General features: G+C 35.7%; 3 protein-coding genes across 11 annotated transcripts in view; 1 reads left to right on the forward strand and 2 right to left on the reverse strand.

Annotated features, from left to right (window-relative positions):
- The first annotated feature begins 100 nt into the window (after nt 1-100).
- LOC120772176 (queuosine salvage protein) lies at nt 101-1,563 on the forward strand. 2 transcript variants are annotated; one of them, XM_040100623.1, is made up of 3 exons: nt 101-259; nt 435-671; nt 743-1,563. In XM_040100623.1, the coding sequence occupies exons 1-3, from the start codon at nt 199-201 to the stop codon at nt 1,516-1,518; spliced, it is 1,074 nt and encodes a 357-aa protein (XP_039956557.1). In that variant the 5' UTR covers nt 101-198; the 3' UTR covers nt 1,519-1,563. The 2 variants fall into 2 exon arrangements, with proteins under 2 accessions (XP_039956557.1, XP_039956558.1); XM_040100624.1 differs by having other exon boundaries at nt 213-259; nt 313-671.
- LOC120772177 (60S ribosomal protein L29) lies at nt 1,552-2,279 on the reverse strand. Its single transcript, XM_040100625.1, has 3 exons — nt 2,214-2,279; nt 1,828-1,944; nt 1,552-1,761 (listed from the first exon to the last, which is right to left on the reverse strand). Exons 2-3 carry the CDS (start codon nt 1,927-1,929, stop codon nt 1,633-1,635), a joined length of 231 nt encoding a protein of 76 aa, XP_039956559.1. The 5' UTR covers nt 1,930-1,944; nt 2,214-2,279; the 3' UTR covers nt 1,552-1,632.
- A 2,598-nt stretch (nt 2,280-4,877) lies between these two features.
- Nucleotides 4,878-16,427, reverse strand: part of LOC120772720 (alaserpin-like) — a 31,126-nt gene continuing 19,576 nt past the window's right edge. Inside the window, exons 4-5 of one of the 8 annotated variants that reach the window (XM_040101474.1) lie at nt 7,846-7,991; nt 5,794-5,883 (exon numbers count right to left, since the gene is read on the reverse strand). In XM_040101474.1, coding sequence (XP_039957408.1) covers nt 7,855-7,991 — 137 coding nt within the window. In that variant the 3' untranslated portion in view covers nt 5,794-5,883; nt 7,846-7,854. Of the gene's footprint in view, nt 5,119-5,671; nt 5,884-7,845; nt 7,992-10,003; nt 10,159-12,162; nt 12,381-12,974; nt 13,140-13,185; nt 13,433-14,822; nt 15,292-16,427 lie in introns of those variants that run through there. The other 7 variants (XM_040101477.1, XM_040101470.1, XM_040101472.1 and 4 more) reach the window with 7 other exon arrangements.

Genomic DNA, 16,427 nt, shown 5'->3' on the forward strand with positions numbered 1-16,427 from the left:
TGGAAATGGTAACCCTACTAAATGTTTATAGCGAATGAAAAAATTGACATTTTGCTGTTTTGTTTTGATTATGAAAGTAAATGCAAAATTTTGCAATTTTTTGCATAAAAGAAAATAAAAATAACAGATTTGTTCCGTGATTCGGTTGCATTTCTTACTTATATTTTTTTCAATGAATGTATACATTGTCGAAATAACATGAGTAAACCGAACAACAAAATCGTAAATGCAATAAGTATGCATTCTGGTGTAATAGCCGGTAAAATAAATCTATACTTAACCTAACACCAAACCAGTTGCGTTTTGCTTTAGCACCGCTTTCTTGTTAAATTCTGCGAGTTACCGCGAGCTTATATACTTATAATCCATAGTATAAAATATTTTTTGTATTGATTTTAAATACTTTAACGTGTCTTAACCACCTTTAATGTCAGCCATGGCACTTAGTCCACGCGAATCTGGTGAATATATCGTCAAAAATGCGAAATACTTGACAGTATATCCAGAAGGCATTGTAAAATTGGCAAATGAGGTTATTTCCCGCTTGCAGTCTGGGCAACTCGATCCGAAGAACTTTTCGCAAAATGATGTGCACCCGAAGTCCACCGATGCACATGCCATTGAATGGATATTTGTGGTGGATACACTAAATTTCTGCTTCTGGACGCCAAGTAAGCAATTAAAGGTTTTCATTTGGCTCTCTTAAATACTAAAGTATGTACTTATATTTTAATATTTCCAGCTGACTACACGAAATACAAGGTCAACGGTTACACCGGCTACTTTGCTTTATGCGCTGCCGTAAATCGTGCCATGGAGGAGGGCATAGATATCACCAACGCTGAATACTATTCCACAATCGATGCCGATACATTGCGTAAAGTATTTCGTTCAGATGATGGCCAGACGTCTGTGCCATTGTTTGAACAACGTATCGCTTGCCTGCATGAGGTCGGCAAAAGACTCCTGGAGAAGTGGCAAGGCAAGTTCGAGAATGTGTTGCGTGCCGCCGATAATGCTGCCGCGCGTTTACTGGAGCTAGTGGTCAGTGAATTTCCCTGTTTCCGCGATGAAGCTGATTACGAGGGTAAGCGCGTTTCATTGTACAAGCGTGCACAAATTCTTATCGGCGATATTTGGTCCTGTTTTGAGGGTAAGGGCTTAGGTAAATTCAATGACCTTGAAAAAATTACCATGTTTGCCGACTATCGTGTACCACAAGTGTTGATACATTTTGGCAGCTTGGAATACAAACCGGAATTACTCGAAGTATTGAGCAAAGATACAATTTTGGAGAATGGCGATCCACGTGAAGTCGAGATTCGTGGCGCGTCTATATACATTGTGGAGCAGGCAAAAGACATCATTTTAAACAAACTCAATAATAAGGAAATTGAGCTCAATAAGGAACATGTGAACTCTATTTTAATAGATCACTTCCTATGGGACTACCGACGCAAGCACGCAGAAGAGTTAGAGCACATACCATTCCACAAAGTATTAAGTGTTTACTATTGAATGTTGCTTATACAATAAATGTTACATTTGATATTTTGTATAAAATTGTTTTTATTTTTAATTTAATGCCACCCACATTTTAAAACCCACTGACGCAACGATATTTTACAATATTTATAGCTTGATGGGTTTTGGTTTGCCAGCTTGAGCAGCTACACGCTCTTCGAAGCGCTGGTTGGCCTCAGCGCGAGACAAATTGCCCTTGCGCGCATAACGCTGGTTGATTAGGAATTTGACATCCATCTGTAAAATATTAGGAAAACGTTGCTAATGAAATTTGAACCACTTTATTAATATGCAATTACTTACACCAAGAGTTGATTCATGACGCTTGCGGATTGGGCGCTTGATGCCATTACGATGCGCCTTCCTGTTTTGGTTGTGATTGGTGTGATTCTTTGACTTAGCCATTTTATGCTACTAAATCTGTGCAACAAATCACATAGTTGTTGATGTTTGTCACGATAACATCCATTGCACCACATCCAATCGGAATTTGAAGTTCATCCAATTTTTGATTTGATGTGCGCAAAATTTATCAACCGCAGCAAATTTGAAATGAAACAAAGAAAAATATTTGTTAGAACACATAGCATTGATACGTATTTTAGCTTTTCTCATAATTTTGGTACACTTTTATTTATATTATTTCGGATTTTTAAAGATTTTTTATTAATTATTAGCAATATTCCTACCTCCGTTTTTGACAGTAGAGCGGAAAAGAAAAATATCTAAGAGAAATGTCAATGTTGACATTTCAGTGCATTAACAACACAGGGTTGCACTAGGAGTGTGTTCACTACCAAAGTTTTGTATAGGCTGCTTTAAAATATTGAAAACTACTTTACAATTATAAATTTATAGAATATTTCCCTAAATTTTTAGAAGGGACCCAACTTAGACAAAGTTTCCAAGTATTTTTTATATCTCCTAATGTATTTTTTAAGAATTTAAGTTTTAAGGTAGCGCTTAATGTAGTTGTCCTAAGAAAAGGATACTAAATATATGATTTTTGACTTTGAACACTTTTACAATGTCTGGTTAGCAGCCATCTGTCAGTTTTGTTCGGGTTAACTTAACTAACAGTGACCATACACGACACACATGTGCGTTCGATCGGTATGTGTGCGATTGCGGTTTACTCGTGTATGGGCTTGTGCGTATACCAATCCATGTTCGCGAAAATGTTTGATTTTTTACGATCGGTGTGCACACAAGTATGTCGTGTATGGCCTCTTTAAGACTTCTTCTTTCTGTAAAGAAAATTTTTTAACCAGAACTTAACTGACAGATGGCTGCTAACCAGGCATTGACGAAACGGACCTTATTGAATGCGTGTCGGGTGTCATACGGACATGTCCGACGGCGGCACTTGAAGTCATGCTGGATCTCACACCGCTTCACCTAATAATCGGACAGGTTGCCAAAAATACACTGCTTCAAATGACAGTAGAAGCGTTTGGCAGAGGTAAGGTAATCTCTTCCCAGCGTTTGAAAGGCCAAAATGGCGAAATACCACTGGCTCTTCTCCCAAAGGACAGCATTACTAAAACTGTAAACTTCATTAGGAAGTTCAAAGTTATCTTTAGCAGTAAGGCTGAATGGATCGTTCCGCTCTCGAGCTACAGTTTAGGGATAGTACAATCAAGCGGTACACCGATGGCTCGAAAATGTCGGAGGGAATTGGCGCAGGGGTCGCATTATCACGCACCAAACTCTGCATACTCACTATTGGTGTAGGCGTTTATAGAACGATTAAACAGTCTATTAGATCGCAACCAAATGGTAGGATCCGAACCTTTCATTTCGGTTGGTCCTATACCATAAAAGAGCTGCTCCGCAAGCATGAAGTAGTGGGAGAGATATTGGCAACAATTCCTATGCATGCACCATGCCAAGTTGCTAAAGGGTGGTTACAACCTTAAAAGGTTTAAATACTTATGTAATCAACCTCGCAAGGAATAAACTTAGACTACATGTCGCCTCCTTCACTGGCTATTGTAAGCTTAAGAAGTACTTATGTATATAACATGAGCCTAGTTTCTTGTGCGCAGAGCCGGTTCTACGACGTGGAGTCTGAAAATCCAGAACACCTGCTAATTGACTGCACAGCCGTCTGTAGGCGCAGGGTAAAGGTCCTTGGATCCATGTTTCCAAATAGGAATCACATCGCCTCAATAGCACCTAGCAGTAAATATATTGTAATTTATCAATCTGCTGGGGCTAGGTCGTTATGACTTAGGAGAGGACCCAATAGACCCTCGGTCGAAGTGCAATCATCATTTATTTATTTAATGTATTCTACCTCATACCCTGATGATATTACAAATCGATAGCATTGGTTACAATAATCGATTCCACGTGTTTGAAAATGGTGAATGCGGACATGTTTGATAACTTTTGAAATTTCAAAACTGGATACAAAGCAATAACGGTCAGTTATTCGATTTTCTGGAGGAGCAATCGCGCAGCGAGATCAAAGAGCTCAGGGATGCTGTATACGGTGCCTCCTCATCTTCGTTAGGTATCTCCAAATATGCTTTAACAGGGACGGGTGCCAGTTATTAATGAGCCGCATACAGGTGTCTCGAAATGGTAGCCATTTTCAGAGCATAACTTGGAAAAGGTCCATGGTTTCGTTTTGGTCGACTGAGAATTGAAGTTGCGCTAAAGAGCTGAGGCAGTAGTCATCACAAAAGATCGCGTGTGTCATATACTACATGAAATATTGGCATAAAAAAGTTGTCGACGTGATGGAGCCTGATTTTGTTTTTGCGTACAATAAGGCCACATCAAAAGAAGGCGAACAGTCGAAAGAGTGAATTTCAGCTGACACCCGCCCCTAGGAAGTCAAAGATTGGAAAGATAATAGCTGTTTTCTGGGATTTACAAAGAGTGTTGTACATCGACTACCTGGAGAATTCCAACACGGTCATAAGGCTCTACTGTGCCGGATTGTTGGCTCAAAACCTAAAAATGTTGATTTTTGGTCGAAATAAAAGCTGTTCATCTTTACATTATTTAATGATCGCAAGAACAAAAACACATCTTGATTTCAAGTCTACTATGGACTCTTCAGATGTCTTCATTAATGACGTCATGCTTCTAAGTATCTGAGCACGTAATGGCTTACTGAGCTTTTTAAAAAAAAGTCGCATCTTGCAGATCTGATAGACTACCACAATCTGTCGAATTCCAAAACTCAATAAACTCTTTAATCTTTTTAAGTCTGTATACTTTTACTTACCGGAATATTCCAGAGAGTATTTTTTTTATAAAAAAAATCGTTTTATTAAAATTAATCATCTTTAGTTAAGAAGATTATAAAGAAACTCTAATTAATCTCTTTCTAAATATTCGCTCTTTTTTATTTTCTATTATCCGCTTCTCTCTATAATTTAAATATAAATTCAACGTATTCTTCTTTGCCATTAAAATCGGTCATCATTCTTCTCTTCAACAGTCTTCCAGTTAACTAGATCTTCTGAAACTGACCCATAAAGTAGATGCCAAACTTTCGGGAGCGCAGGAAATACATGAAAGGATGATCAGCAATGAAGCGTTTGCGTCTGAAACTCCTTACGGGTAAAATTCGCAAAACTGAAATGTTTTAAATATAATTATTTCCAATCTTTAATATATTAATAGACAACATGAACCCCAAAAAATAGATGGATGACAGTATTACATATATTTATTTCCACATGCATTACGTACAAATATGATGTTTTTGCCACAAACGATTAGGTTACGATGCTGTTTTCCCACGAACATCTGTTTGCATGCTGTGACAGGCGGAGAAAATCGTTAGCCGTCAAAATAACATTAACGGTAAATAACTTAATGTGTACATATGTACATACGTTCAACACATACCGAGCAAGAATGAAAGAGATAAGTTAATGTCACGTTTACAACAAGAATAGAAAAATTTCTATAATTTTAAAATATAAATAAATGATTTGAGTAATTTCGTGCATGGCGTCACAAGCCAAGTTTGCTGTCAAACACGCTCCAGAAAAATACCAGCAAGAAATTGTCATATACTCTATTTCCATCATTCTTAATAGAAGGTGCATATTTAGTTACTTCAAGTCGATATATAATAAATAATAACAGTTATATGATGACCCACGAAATATATAAATTTATTTATTTTTTACATTGTTTACATATATACTTATGTTCAAATATAGATGTATAAATTTATTGAAATTGAGCTCCATCATGCCTTCGTCTTTTGTCCAGCAAACAGAATCAAATTGGCCTTATTTTTGATGATATAAGCAAACGGTTTGTCTGCTATGAAGAGCCTGGGCGGCGGTGGACCTCCTCCCACTGAGGTAATGCGCGAAACGATGACAGCTAAGAGAAAAAAAAATAGTATTTACGAAATGTCACTTTTAGTTACATAAATTGGAGTTGGCAAAACTTGGAAGTGAAACGGTGACTTTTAAATAATATTAGAAATTGATAATTAATCTATTTATTATTACTTACATTTATTATTTAATAAAGTTATTAACAAATGAGATTTAAAAGTGAAAGAAATATGCGAGTTTATAACAAAATTATTAGCAAAATATTAAAAAATAAAAAAAATTATAAAAACAGAGAACTGGTAAGAACACTCTCTGCAAAAAATATGTGTGCCATATTCCATTATGTTCCGCTTTTTTATGTGTATTTATTTTATAAGCAAATATTAAATGTACATAGTAAATTAAATTAAAAGTAAAATTTAAAAAATATACCAAGAAATTGAACATTACTACATTATATTATTAAAAACTTTAATCACAAAATGCATTTTTCATTTTCTGAAGATGAGTTTCAAAATGTTTTCTTAAGGGGTGGGTTTTGAAATTTCCAAAACTCATTTTTTTCATTGTCCAGAATGGTTTCCCAAAGTTTCAAAGCAATCGCAATAAAGGTGTTGGAGGTAGAAACTTTGGAAAAGCGGCCGTCAGACTAGACCGGTTGGCTATTTCATTGTTTGAACTTGTTTTCATAAAACGTGGTTTCAAAAGCGTTCTATTCACAACACCTTCACCCATCTTGAGACCCAGCATTCATTATTGGATAATATTTGACCGAATAGACCACGTCCAATACGCAGTGAAGAAAATATACATAGCAGCCGTAGCTGAGAGTTCCGTTCGTTCGGACCGACATATGAAACGACTTGACGCATTTTATGTTAGCTCGAGATCTTCAATTGAAAGCGTACAAAATACAGCGTGTGCAAGGACTGAAGCCTTCCCATGTGACATCACTTCGCTTTATGGGCTCCTGAAAAGTTTCAAGAAAATCCGTCGTTTTTGAGCCAAATTTTGTTCAGCGATAAGGCCGCCGATTTCTGGCTCAATTGGTATGTAAACAAGCAAAATTGTCGCATTTGGGACGAAGAGCAACTTGAAGAGTTTCAAGAACTGACATTTCATACAGAAAAAACAACGGTTCGGTGTGATTTGTGGGTCGGAATCATCAGTCCATATTTCTTCAGAAATGATGTCGGTGAGAACGTAACTGTCAATAGCGATCGTTATCGCTCCATAGTAACAGACTATGATGCCTGAAATTGAAATTCGCGATCTCGGCGCTACTTCCCACACAACGCATCAATCAATGCATTTATTTAGATCGTGTCATATCACACCGTTAGACTTTTTCGTGTGGCCACATGTATAGTCTAAAGTCTATGTGCGCAATCCTGTTGCGATTTAAGCCCTGGAGCAAAACATCACGAGTGTCATTCGTCAGTTACCGGTCAAAATGCTCGAGGGAGTTGGACCATCTGAGACGTAGCCGTCAACATTTGAAAGAGATAATCTTTAAAAAATTAATGGCAAAGAATGTTCTTTCGAATGATAATCAATATTCCCCATTAAATTTGAAGTTTCTGTGTTTTTTCTTTAAAAAAGTAGGGAACCTCGAAATGAATCACCTCTTGATTGATAGAACGATTTTTTCGATTGCAACTAGTTTTTTTTCGAATTAATTTGTGGTAAAAATTGGAGTGAAATATAACTGATTTGTTTGCAACTTTGCCAAAAGTTACTTTTTTCTAAATTCTTCGATTAATCAGGAACTATATTCATTTACTAACGGATGAAATTGTATATTTAGATTTTAGATGAATTCTTCGTATTCTTGTAATAAATCAATTACATGAAAAAATTGGTGAAAAAATCCACTTTTTCGGCCATCAAAACCCACGTAACCCCTTCAGACTTACATATTTTTTTTAATCTAAACCAAGTACCAAATTTAATATCTACTAATTACGCAAAGTAAATAAAGTTAAATTCAAATTGTGTAGAATACATTTAAGTTTTAACGCCTGGCCTTTTGTCCAGCAAAAATAACGAAATTTGCTTTATTTTTTATTAGAAATACGAAGGGTCTGTCAGCAATAAACTTTCTGGGCGGTGGTTTAGGTAATGCTGGTCCGCTGAAGCCCAAGAAGATGGCTGTTAAGTAGAAAATACAATACGAAAATAACGGTAATAAAATAAACTAAATTGGAAAATAATTATACTATATGTTTGTTGTTATATAAGGCCATCCCATTTGTTAGTTAAAAAAGTTAAAGGTAAAATATATCTAAGACAAGAAAAAAGACTTAATAATAAAAGAACATACAATATACTTTCCTCAAATATCCAAACAATTGGCTTACAAAAGATAAAATTAAACTGTTTTTAATTAGGATTTTTTCTTTTAATGCATTGCATTATCTTGGCGTGCTCTGACCTGGCTACTTTCGAAATAGTAAGTATGACTCTAGTCGCCAAAGAGCAATCTGATCGTTATCAATTGGATCATATTCAACTTTTTTGGCACATCTTTCGCTTTCTAGTTAAAGGTCATGAGTTATAGTGAAGCCCGAAAAACTTCTTTAATGCGAGGCCTTTGAATACTAGGCTCTAGACAAGGTTCGAGCCTCACTTTTCGAACAGATGCGATAAATATTGTTTTGTTAATGCATTTGGAGCGAATTGAGAACAAGAGGAAATTTCATCGGCCTCAGACAACTACTAAGTACAAATCGTATTTCCCTTATTTTTACAAAATCCTGAACAGAAACATTTTTTTTCTCAAACCCAACTTCTACCATTTCGGTGTGTTTTCTGAACTACACATTTTATGTTATTTATAAAACTTCTTCTTCTTAACTTCTTAAATGACTGTCTAATCTTCAAAATATTAAATAAATTAAGACTTTGTCAAGCCCACATATATTTAAATGCTGTCATTCCGAAAGCTTTCGCTAAAGCTAGACAAAAATAGATAGGAAGATAGATTGACATAGAGGAGATAGATAGGAGGTAAATATATAGGAATATAGATTGACATTGAGAGAGAGTGCGATAAAGAGAAAAAGGAGAGAGATAAAAAAGAGAGGGAGATAAAGCAAGATAGGGAAGGCAAGAGAGAGTGAGAGAGAGAGAAAAAAAGAGGGAGAGTGAGAAAGCGAGAGAAAGGAAGGACTACTGTATTTTGACTTCCTTTGATTCCAAGGAATCCACATTTCCCTCAGCCCAATCTTCTTCAATTTTATCTAAGCTTAACGAACTTCTGTGATTTTTTAATACTGATAGCCTTTCAAGAATATTATCTTTATTTTCTAACGACTTGTTTACTCTCTACATCCATCTTATCACTTGACAAATCGTAATCGAATGGAAAATTATACAAGTTTAAGCCTTTCTTGACTGAGGGGAAGGGAAAATGTTTTAATAATAGTAAAATCTGGAACAGTGTTGGCATAATTCAAATTTTGACAATATATGACGAGGTGAAATAGGGTTTAGCTATGATTGTACTACGCAGGTTGCCTTTTATATTTCGGGATTCGAGAACAAAAACAAATTCTAATCGTCGAAAATCGCTTTGTAGTTTTTAGAAATATTCTCCATTAAAATCTATACACTACACGCGTTTGAACCAATTTTTGAAGCACTTTTGCTACTCCGATTGAGGTACATTTCTTCAAAACATGCGTTTTGAACATATCAACCGCCTCTTCAGGTGTCGAAAAACGTTGACCTCTTCATTTATTTTTTTTCGTACGGCAATAAAAAGATGTTCAAAAATTGAATTAATCTATGTATCCTTGTTGGGTTAATCCACGTCGAAAGTTGTAAAAAATAATGGCGCGAAATTGTTCGCGATTAAACAACATTTTTTGGCCGAATGAATATTTTAGCTTACTGTTAAGAACACAAAACGTATATCAAAACGTTCTGGGTATGCATACCAGCAAAAATGTCCAACTTTAGCTTCCAGATTGCAACACTATGGTAGCAAAATCCTAAAATATTAAAGCTAACCACCTACGTCATTTATGAGAGAACGAAGTCTTCAGGATCTTCATGACAAATAAATTCTTAGTTTGGCATATAGGGAAACATTTGTTATCTATAATAGTTGTTTGAGATTTTATTTTTTCCCGATTTTTCACAAATATGTATACAATCGATAATACATTTAATAATCAATTTTCTGGCTTCGTACAATCCCCAGCAAACAATGGCACTCCATGAACACCACTTCTGATTAAATAGACGAACGGACGATTGACGTTGAATCTAGGTGGCTGCTTGGGGATGAAGGCGCATAACTGTACTATCATAGCTGTAAATAGTCGTATAGGCAAATGTTGGTATATATGTAGTAACTGTTTTTAATGTTCCATACATACGTATCTTAGGTTTATATTTCTCACAATAAACAATTAAATATTCGATTTGTAATATTTTTGGGTATTTTTCAGTTCACATTTGATCAACTGCGCGATCGTGGTGGGAAATAAAATTGATTAAATACGTCGCAAGTAAATGCAGGGTTTGTCCGGAAAGTAATAGGACTGAGTCGATTTAAAAAAAAAATTATTACAGTGTTGCCTGCGCGATTTCTAAGCATTGAAGGCGTCACGGAAGCCTTAAGAGCTTTTTGTTCTCAAACACTACTTCTACCGTTTCGGTGTGTTTTCTGGACGAATGAAGAACTATACATTTTATGTTATTTATAAAACTTCTTAACAAATTACTGTCTAATCCTGAAATAATAAAAAAAATTAAGATTTTATCTAAGCCCACAGAGAAAAAGAGATAGGAGGTAAATAGATAGGAAGATAGATTGACAGAGAGAGAGAGAGTGCGAAAGAGTGAAAAAGATACAGAAATACAGAGAGAGAGAGAGAAGAGCGGAAAAGAAAGGTCTCCTGTAATTTGACTTCCTTTGATTGCAAGAAATGCACATTTCCAATTACTTTAGGCCAATTTTCTTCAATTTTATCCAAGGTTAACGAACTTTTGTATTTTTTTTTAACAACTTTGTTAGCTTTTCAAGAATGTTATCTTTATTTTCTAACGGCTTGCTTTTCTTCTACATTCATCGCATCGCTTAAAAAATTGCAATGAAAAGGAAAAGCATACAAATTAAAGCCTGTCTTGAGTCTGGGGAAAGAAATGTGTTCTAATATTAATAAAATCTGGAAAAGTGTTGGCATAATCCAAGTTTTGACAAAATATGACGTGGTGAAAAATGGTTCAGCTTCAGCTCTGATTGAGGTACACATCTCCGCCTCTTCACGTGTCGAAAAACGCTGACCTCTTTCTTTTTTTTCGTACGGGAATAAAAAGAAGTCCATCGGTGCCAAGTCAAGACTCTTCAGTAGATTACTCATCAAATCGATGTTTTAAGTGCTTAGAAATGCAGTTGTTTCAGGCGACGTGTGAGAGCTCGCATTGTCGTGGTGAAGAGTGGTCCGTCTTCCGCGGTTGGTTTTCCTTATTTCTTGTAAAAGCCCTGGCAAACAAATGGATACCTACCACTCAACATTTACTGTTCTGTTTTGTTCCAGTGGTATGGACATGACAATCCAGTTTTTCCAAAAAACAAGCACCCATAAATCCACAATTCATCACCTGTCATGATGTCGTGTTTCGAGGCACCGCTATCGCATTTTCTGAACATTTCTCAATCTCGTCGACCAATCTACATGGGCCTTTTTTATGAGTGATTGACAAATTGTTTAGGATCCAACGTGAACAACTTTTTTTACAGCCACATGTTCATGCAATATTGAAGGTATGCTAGTCCCACTAATGCCCATAGTTGTCTCAATCTCACTATATGTAGGTCACGTGACGGTTTTGAGCACAGCATCAAAAGTTTACGAAACAATAATTGATTTTGCACGGCTTTCATGAAATTCGTTTTGGTGTCATCTACGTCCTCGATAAAATTGAGCATACCATCGATAAACACTGGTTTCCTGCTGGAGTTTCATCGTCAAAAATTGAATTCATCTATATACTCTTGTTGAGTTAACCCACGTCAAAAGTGGTAAAAAAAATAATGGCGCGAAAGTGTTCGCGATTAAATTACATTTTTTAGCCGAATGAATATTTTAGCTTACTGTTAAGAACACAAATAGCGCTCGTATATCAAAACGTTCTGAGTATGTATGCCATCAAAAATTCCCATCTTTATGATAGGGTTGCCAAATCCCGAAATAGAAAAGTCAACCTACATAATTTATGAGAGAACGTCCGTCTTCCGGACCTCCATGACAAATAAGTTTTCACTTTGCCATATAGGGAAACAATTGTTATCTATAATAGTTGTTTGAGGTTTTATTTTTTCCCGATTTTTCACAAATATGTATACAATCGATGAGTGATTTTAAATACATTTGAGAAACGATCATCAATTTTCTGGCTTCGTACAATCCCCAGCAAACAATGGCACTCCATGAACACCACTTCTGATTAAATAGACAAACGGACGATCGACGTTAAATCTGGGTGGTGGTGGATGGGCGATGAAGGAGCAAAATTCTATCATCGTAGCTGTAAATAGTAGTATAGGCAAATGTTGGTATGTATATAGTAACTGTTTTTAATGTTCCATTCATACATATCTTAGGTTTATATTTCTGACAATAAACAATTAAATATTCAATTTGTAATATTTCTGGGAATTTTGCAGTTCTACAACTGATTCTGACGAGGGCTGTGAAAGAACGGTACCCCGAGAAGAGGTGGAAAGAGCGACGTCTTTTCAACATAACAAAGAGAAAGAGGGAAAAAAGATGTGAATACGAAGAACTTGAGGTGCTGGCTAACAGGAATTTTATCAAAGGTACGGGCGACGGAACCAATGGAAGGACCAGGTGTACAGCGACCTGTCTGTATTTGGGATATACAGCAAGTGGGATCCCGCAAAGGATAGAGGCAACTGGCGACGTTTCGTATTCTCGGCCCAAACCGACCCACAGTTGTAGTGCCAAAAAAGAAGAAGAAATAAGGACGGAAAAAAATTATTAAAATTATGAAATATTTCTTCACTCCATAGGTAACTGAATACCATTTTTATATTATAAAATAATATTTTTAAATTTATTATACTTTAAAAAAATTTTATAACAATTAAAACTTTTTTTATTCAAACTTTTCTATAAAAATATTTCATTAATATTTATGGCGTTGCTATTTGCCCAGTAAATAGTGAAATTTCCGCAATATCACTGTAAATGATGAAAATAAATGGGTGATCAACGGTGAATGCTGGCGGTGAAAATGCTGGAAGAGATCTGCCCATAATCATGCCTGAAAAAATACCAAATGATATTTGCATGCAGCATTAGGGATATTTACTCCACCGACTTTGAGTTAATGAATGAATGTGGGGTTGTGTGGGTGTGAATTTGTGGAGAATATCTACATGATGTCCGTTATAAAAGTATTTTACAGTTAAAAATTACTTTATGGTTTTGCTAATTTTCCCACAAAAACAGTTAAGTTCTCTAAGCAATTATTGATCGTGTACATAAATGGCCGATCTACTTTAAAGGTTAACGGTGTTTGATCGATTTCGAGTGCGCAGTTGGAAATACTCATGCCTGAAAGTAGATCAGCGGTGAGAGAAATATTTTGTTAGGCAGAAGCCTTTCGTATTAGTTGAATCAGCGATGAATAGAGACAATAAGCGATACACTATTGTTTTGAACAGAAATGAGATAAGTCAAAATCGGAAAAAGTTAAACCGTCACCAATAAGTGCTACACGGGTTTCCGTGTGTCATTCATGAAGTCTATACCACTAATAACTGAGTTAATGAAGAGATAGACAGAGAAAGAGAGAAGGCAGCACAAAAAAATATCACCACAAGTATCTGAGTTAATGGAGAGACAAACAGAGAGAGAGAGAGAAAGAGAGAGAGAGAAGGTAGCACAAAAAAATAATGAAAATGTATGATGGTCATTAACGAGTAATTGACAACTTATAGTAAACGTAGATCTAGGTATAGTTCAGCACCTGTACCAAAAATAAGTAAGTAGTATCTCTTCTGAACTGTACAATTGTATTTTTGTGAATTAACCATAATCCAAATAGAATTTTTCAGTTTTTACAAAGGTTTGTTATTTCATTTCGGACAATTTTCAAGATATTTCATCTAAAAAACCCTTATTTCAGGAATAAAAATTGTATTTGAAAAATGAAAATGCAGAGTTATCGTGTTCCAACAGTCTTTGCTTAACTTCTAGATATGATCTGAGATAGTGGAGTATAAAAAGTCTATTAACTATACCACAATCCACTTTTCAGATTTAGATTTAGATATTATTTTGCTTCCACTCATCTGCCGAACTGTCTGGGAATCCTACCAGATGCCATCTACAGAAGCATTATGGAAGAGGATGAGGTGGAAACAGCTAAGCACTTCCTTCTTGATTGTTCAGCGTTTGGGAGGTCAAGACTTAAGCACTTGGGAGCGCATACTTTGAGACATCCCACCGAGCTGGACAAGCTGGCACAGAAGTTCTTCTTTTCTGTGGCATTACAAATTACTACATATAGTAAGCCAAGTGCGATCTTTGATCAGTCATCTAACCTAACCTAACATATATGCCGAATAGTCAGATTTTTGATTGAGCTTCTTCTCGCTCTTCATTCTTGAGAATGTGCTGTGAAATTTATTTTTATACGACAAAAGGTGGGTGTTAGAGGTTTTCAGTTGACTGACTGAAGCTCGCTTAGAAACATTTTCATGGCATGTAAAGACATACTTAGAAGTTTTCTCTTGGTTGTCGATAGACTTCTGTGGACTCAGACTCTGAAGGTACATATTTAAACTGAAAGGTGAAGAGACATGCTGAAGTGATGGATAGGTAAAAAAAAACAACAAAATATTCTCTCATGATCTAAGAAAAATTGTCGTTAGAATAAACTTTCCTTTGAAACAATTTTAGTTCTTCAATTTTATATTTTTTTTATTTTAGTATTTTAGATATACCGAAACAAATAAAATATACATTTTTGTCAAATATAAGATGCCTCATAACCTTTTACGCCCAGTATTACTCTGTTTCCTCGACGAATCAATATCTCCAGCGTCTCGGTCTTCACAAGTTCTTACGAAGTTTCGACAAATCTTTTTCAATGAGCCATACTCCTACGATTAGATGCGATACTCTCCACTGCTTAGCCCTATCTCCACGCTATAATCTCAGACAGGTACAAATTGTGTGAGACGATGATTCCAATTTCGAACGAAAAGTGTAATTACCCCATGAGACACCCTATATGTATAGCCACTGTCTACTCGTATATATGGTACTCTAGTCTCTGAAGTTGCTAATGGTACCAGCAAATAAGAGATTTTGTTCTGAATTCATCACTGCATAGAAAAATGGTCTGTTGGCGATAAACTCGCGTCGAATTTCCACTGGTCGCAAGGACGTGGCGCACATTAAAAGCGCTAAATAAGAAATACGTAATTGAAGAAATTTTTAAAAGGAGCACTGTTTGTAATGGTAGGAGAGTGCTTATTGATATTTTGCTAATTATTATTTAATTCATGTACAGTGATTGTAAATGTGCAAAAATTATAAAAAAATTAATAATGTATTTTGAGCACTTAAATGAAAGAGTTAAATGAGAGTGAAAGTAAATATTCTTTGTTTTGTACGCGAGTGGCAAAAGAAAGCCCTACTCAGTTAAATTTTCCCCGAAGGTCTATGATTGTTTTAAAATTCTCGAGCAAAAGTCGGTTTTTTTTAATAAGCTCTGTGAATTTGAACTTTTGACTTTGGTTGAAACCCTTTAAAGGTGAGGCTCTGAGCGAAATAGTGGCTCTAGAAGTTATGTGACTATTAGAAAAAATATTGTGCAACCTGTAGAGATTCAAGAGCTGCCGTTTCATCCAAAAAAACAAAACAAAAAAAAAAAAAAAACGGTTTGGTGCGGTTTGTGGGACGGTGAATTCATCGGTTCATATTTCTTCAAAAATGTTGCCGTTGAGAACGTAGCCGTCAATTGCGACCATTAACTATTTAATGCCTGAAATTGAAGCTTGTGATCTCGGCGATATTTGGTTTCAACAAAACGGCGCCATTTCCCACCCATCGCATCAATCTATGGATTTATTGAGAGGACACTTCTGTGACCAGATAATTTCGAGTTTTGGGCCGGTTGATTGGCCACCAAGATCGTGTGATATCACACCGTTAGGTTTTTTCCTGTGGGGATATGTAAAGCCTTAAAGTCTATGCAATCCCACTTCGATTCAGGCCTTGGAAAAAACCACGTGTGTCGTTCGCCAATCGAAATGAAATGGAATCAAAATTGGACTCAACGGATGGTCCATCTGAGACGTAGCCGCGGCCAACATTTGAAAGAGATAATCTGCAAAAAATATCAAATAATGTTCTTTCGAATAATAATAAACATTTTCCATTAAGTTTGAAGTTTCTGGATATTTTCTTAAAAAAAAGTAGAGAAACTTGAAATGGATCACCCTTTATAATTCGGTGTCGTCTTTTTCTATGTACTATACGTACGTATATTAATTATAAAATATTTTCTTTTATTTTCAAAAACAATTGGCGAGAAAGA

The sequence above is a fragment of the Bactrocera tryoni genome, chromosome 3 (genome assembly GCF_016617805.1).
Source record: "Bactrocera tryoni isolate S06 chromosome 3, CSIRO_BtryS06_freeze2, whole genome shotgun sequence".
In the NCBI taxonomy this organism is placed as follows: domain Eukaryota; kingdom Metazoa; phylum Arthropoda; class Insecta; order Diptera; family Tephritidae; genus Bactrocera; species Bactrocera tryoni.

Bases quoted from the DNA above. Each gene is read 5' to 3' on its own strand.
- LOC120772176 (XM_040100623.1), top strand. From the start codon at position 199: ATGAGTAAACCGAACAACAAAATCGTAAATGCAATAAGTATGCATTCT. The intron at 260-434 runs GTAAAATAAATC...CTTTAATGTCAG, and splicing joins GCATTCTGGTGTAATAGCCG to CCATGGCACTTAGTCCACGC. The intron at 672-742 runs GTAAGCAATTAA...TAATATTTCCAG, and splicing joins TTTCTGCTTCTGGACGCCAA to CTGACTACACGAAATACAAG.
- LOC120772177 (XM_040100625.1), bottom strand. From the start codon at position 1,929: ATGGCTAAGTCAAAGAATCACACCAATCACAACCAAAACAGGAAGGCG. The intron at 1,762-1,827 runs GTAAGTAATTGC...AATATTTTACAG, and splicing joins GTCATGAATCAACTCTTGGT to ATGGATGTCAAATTCCTAAT.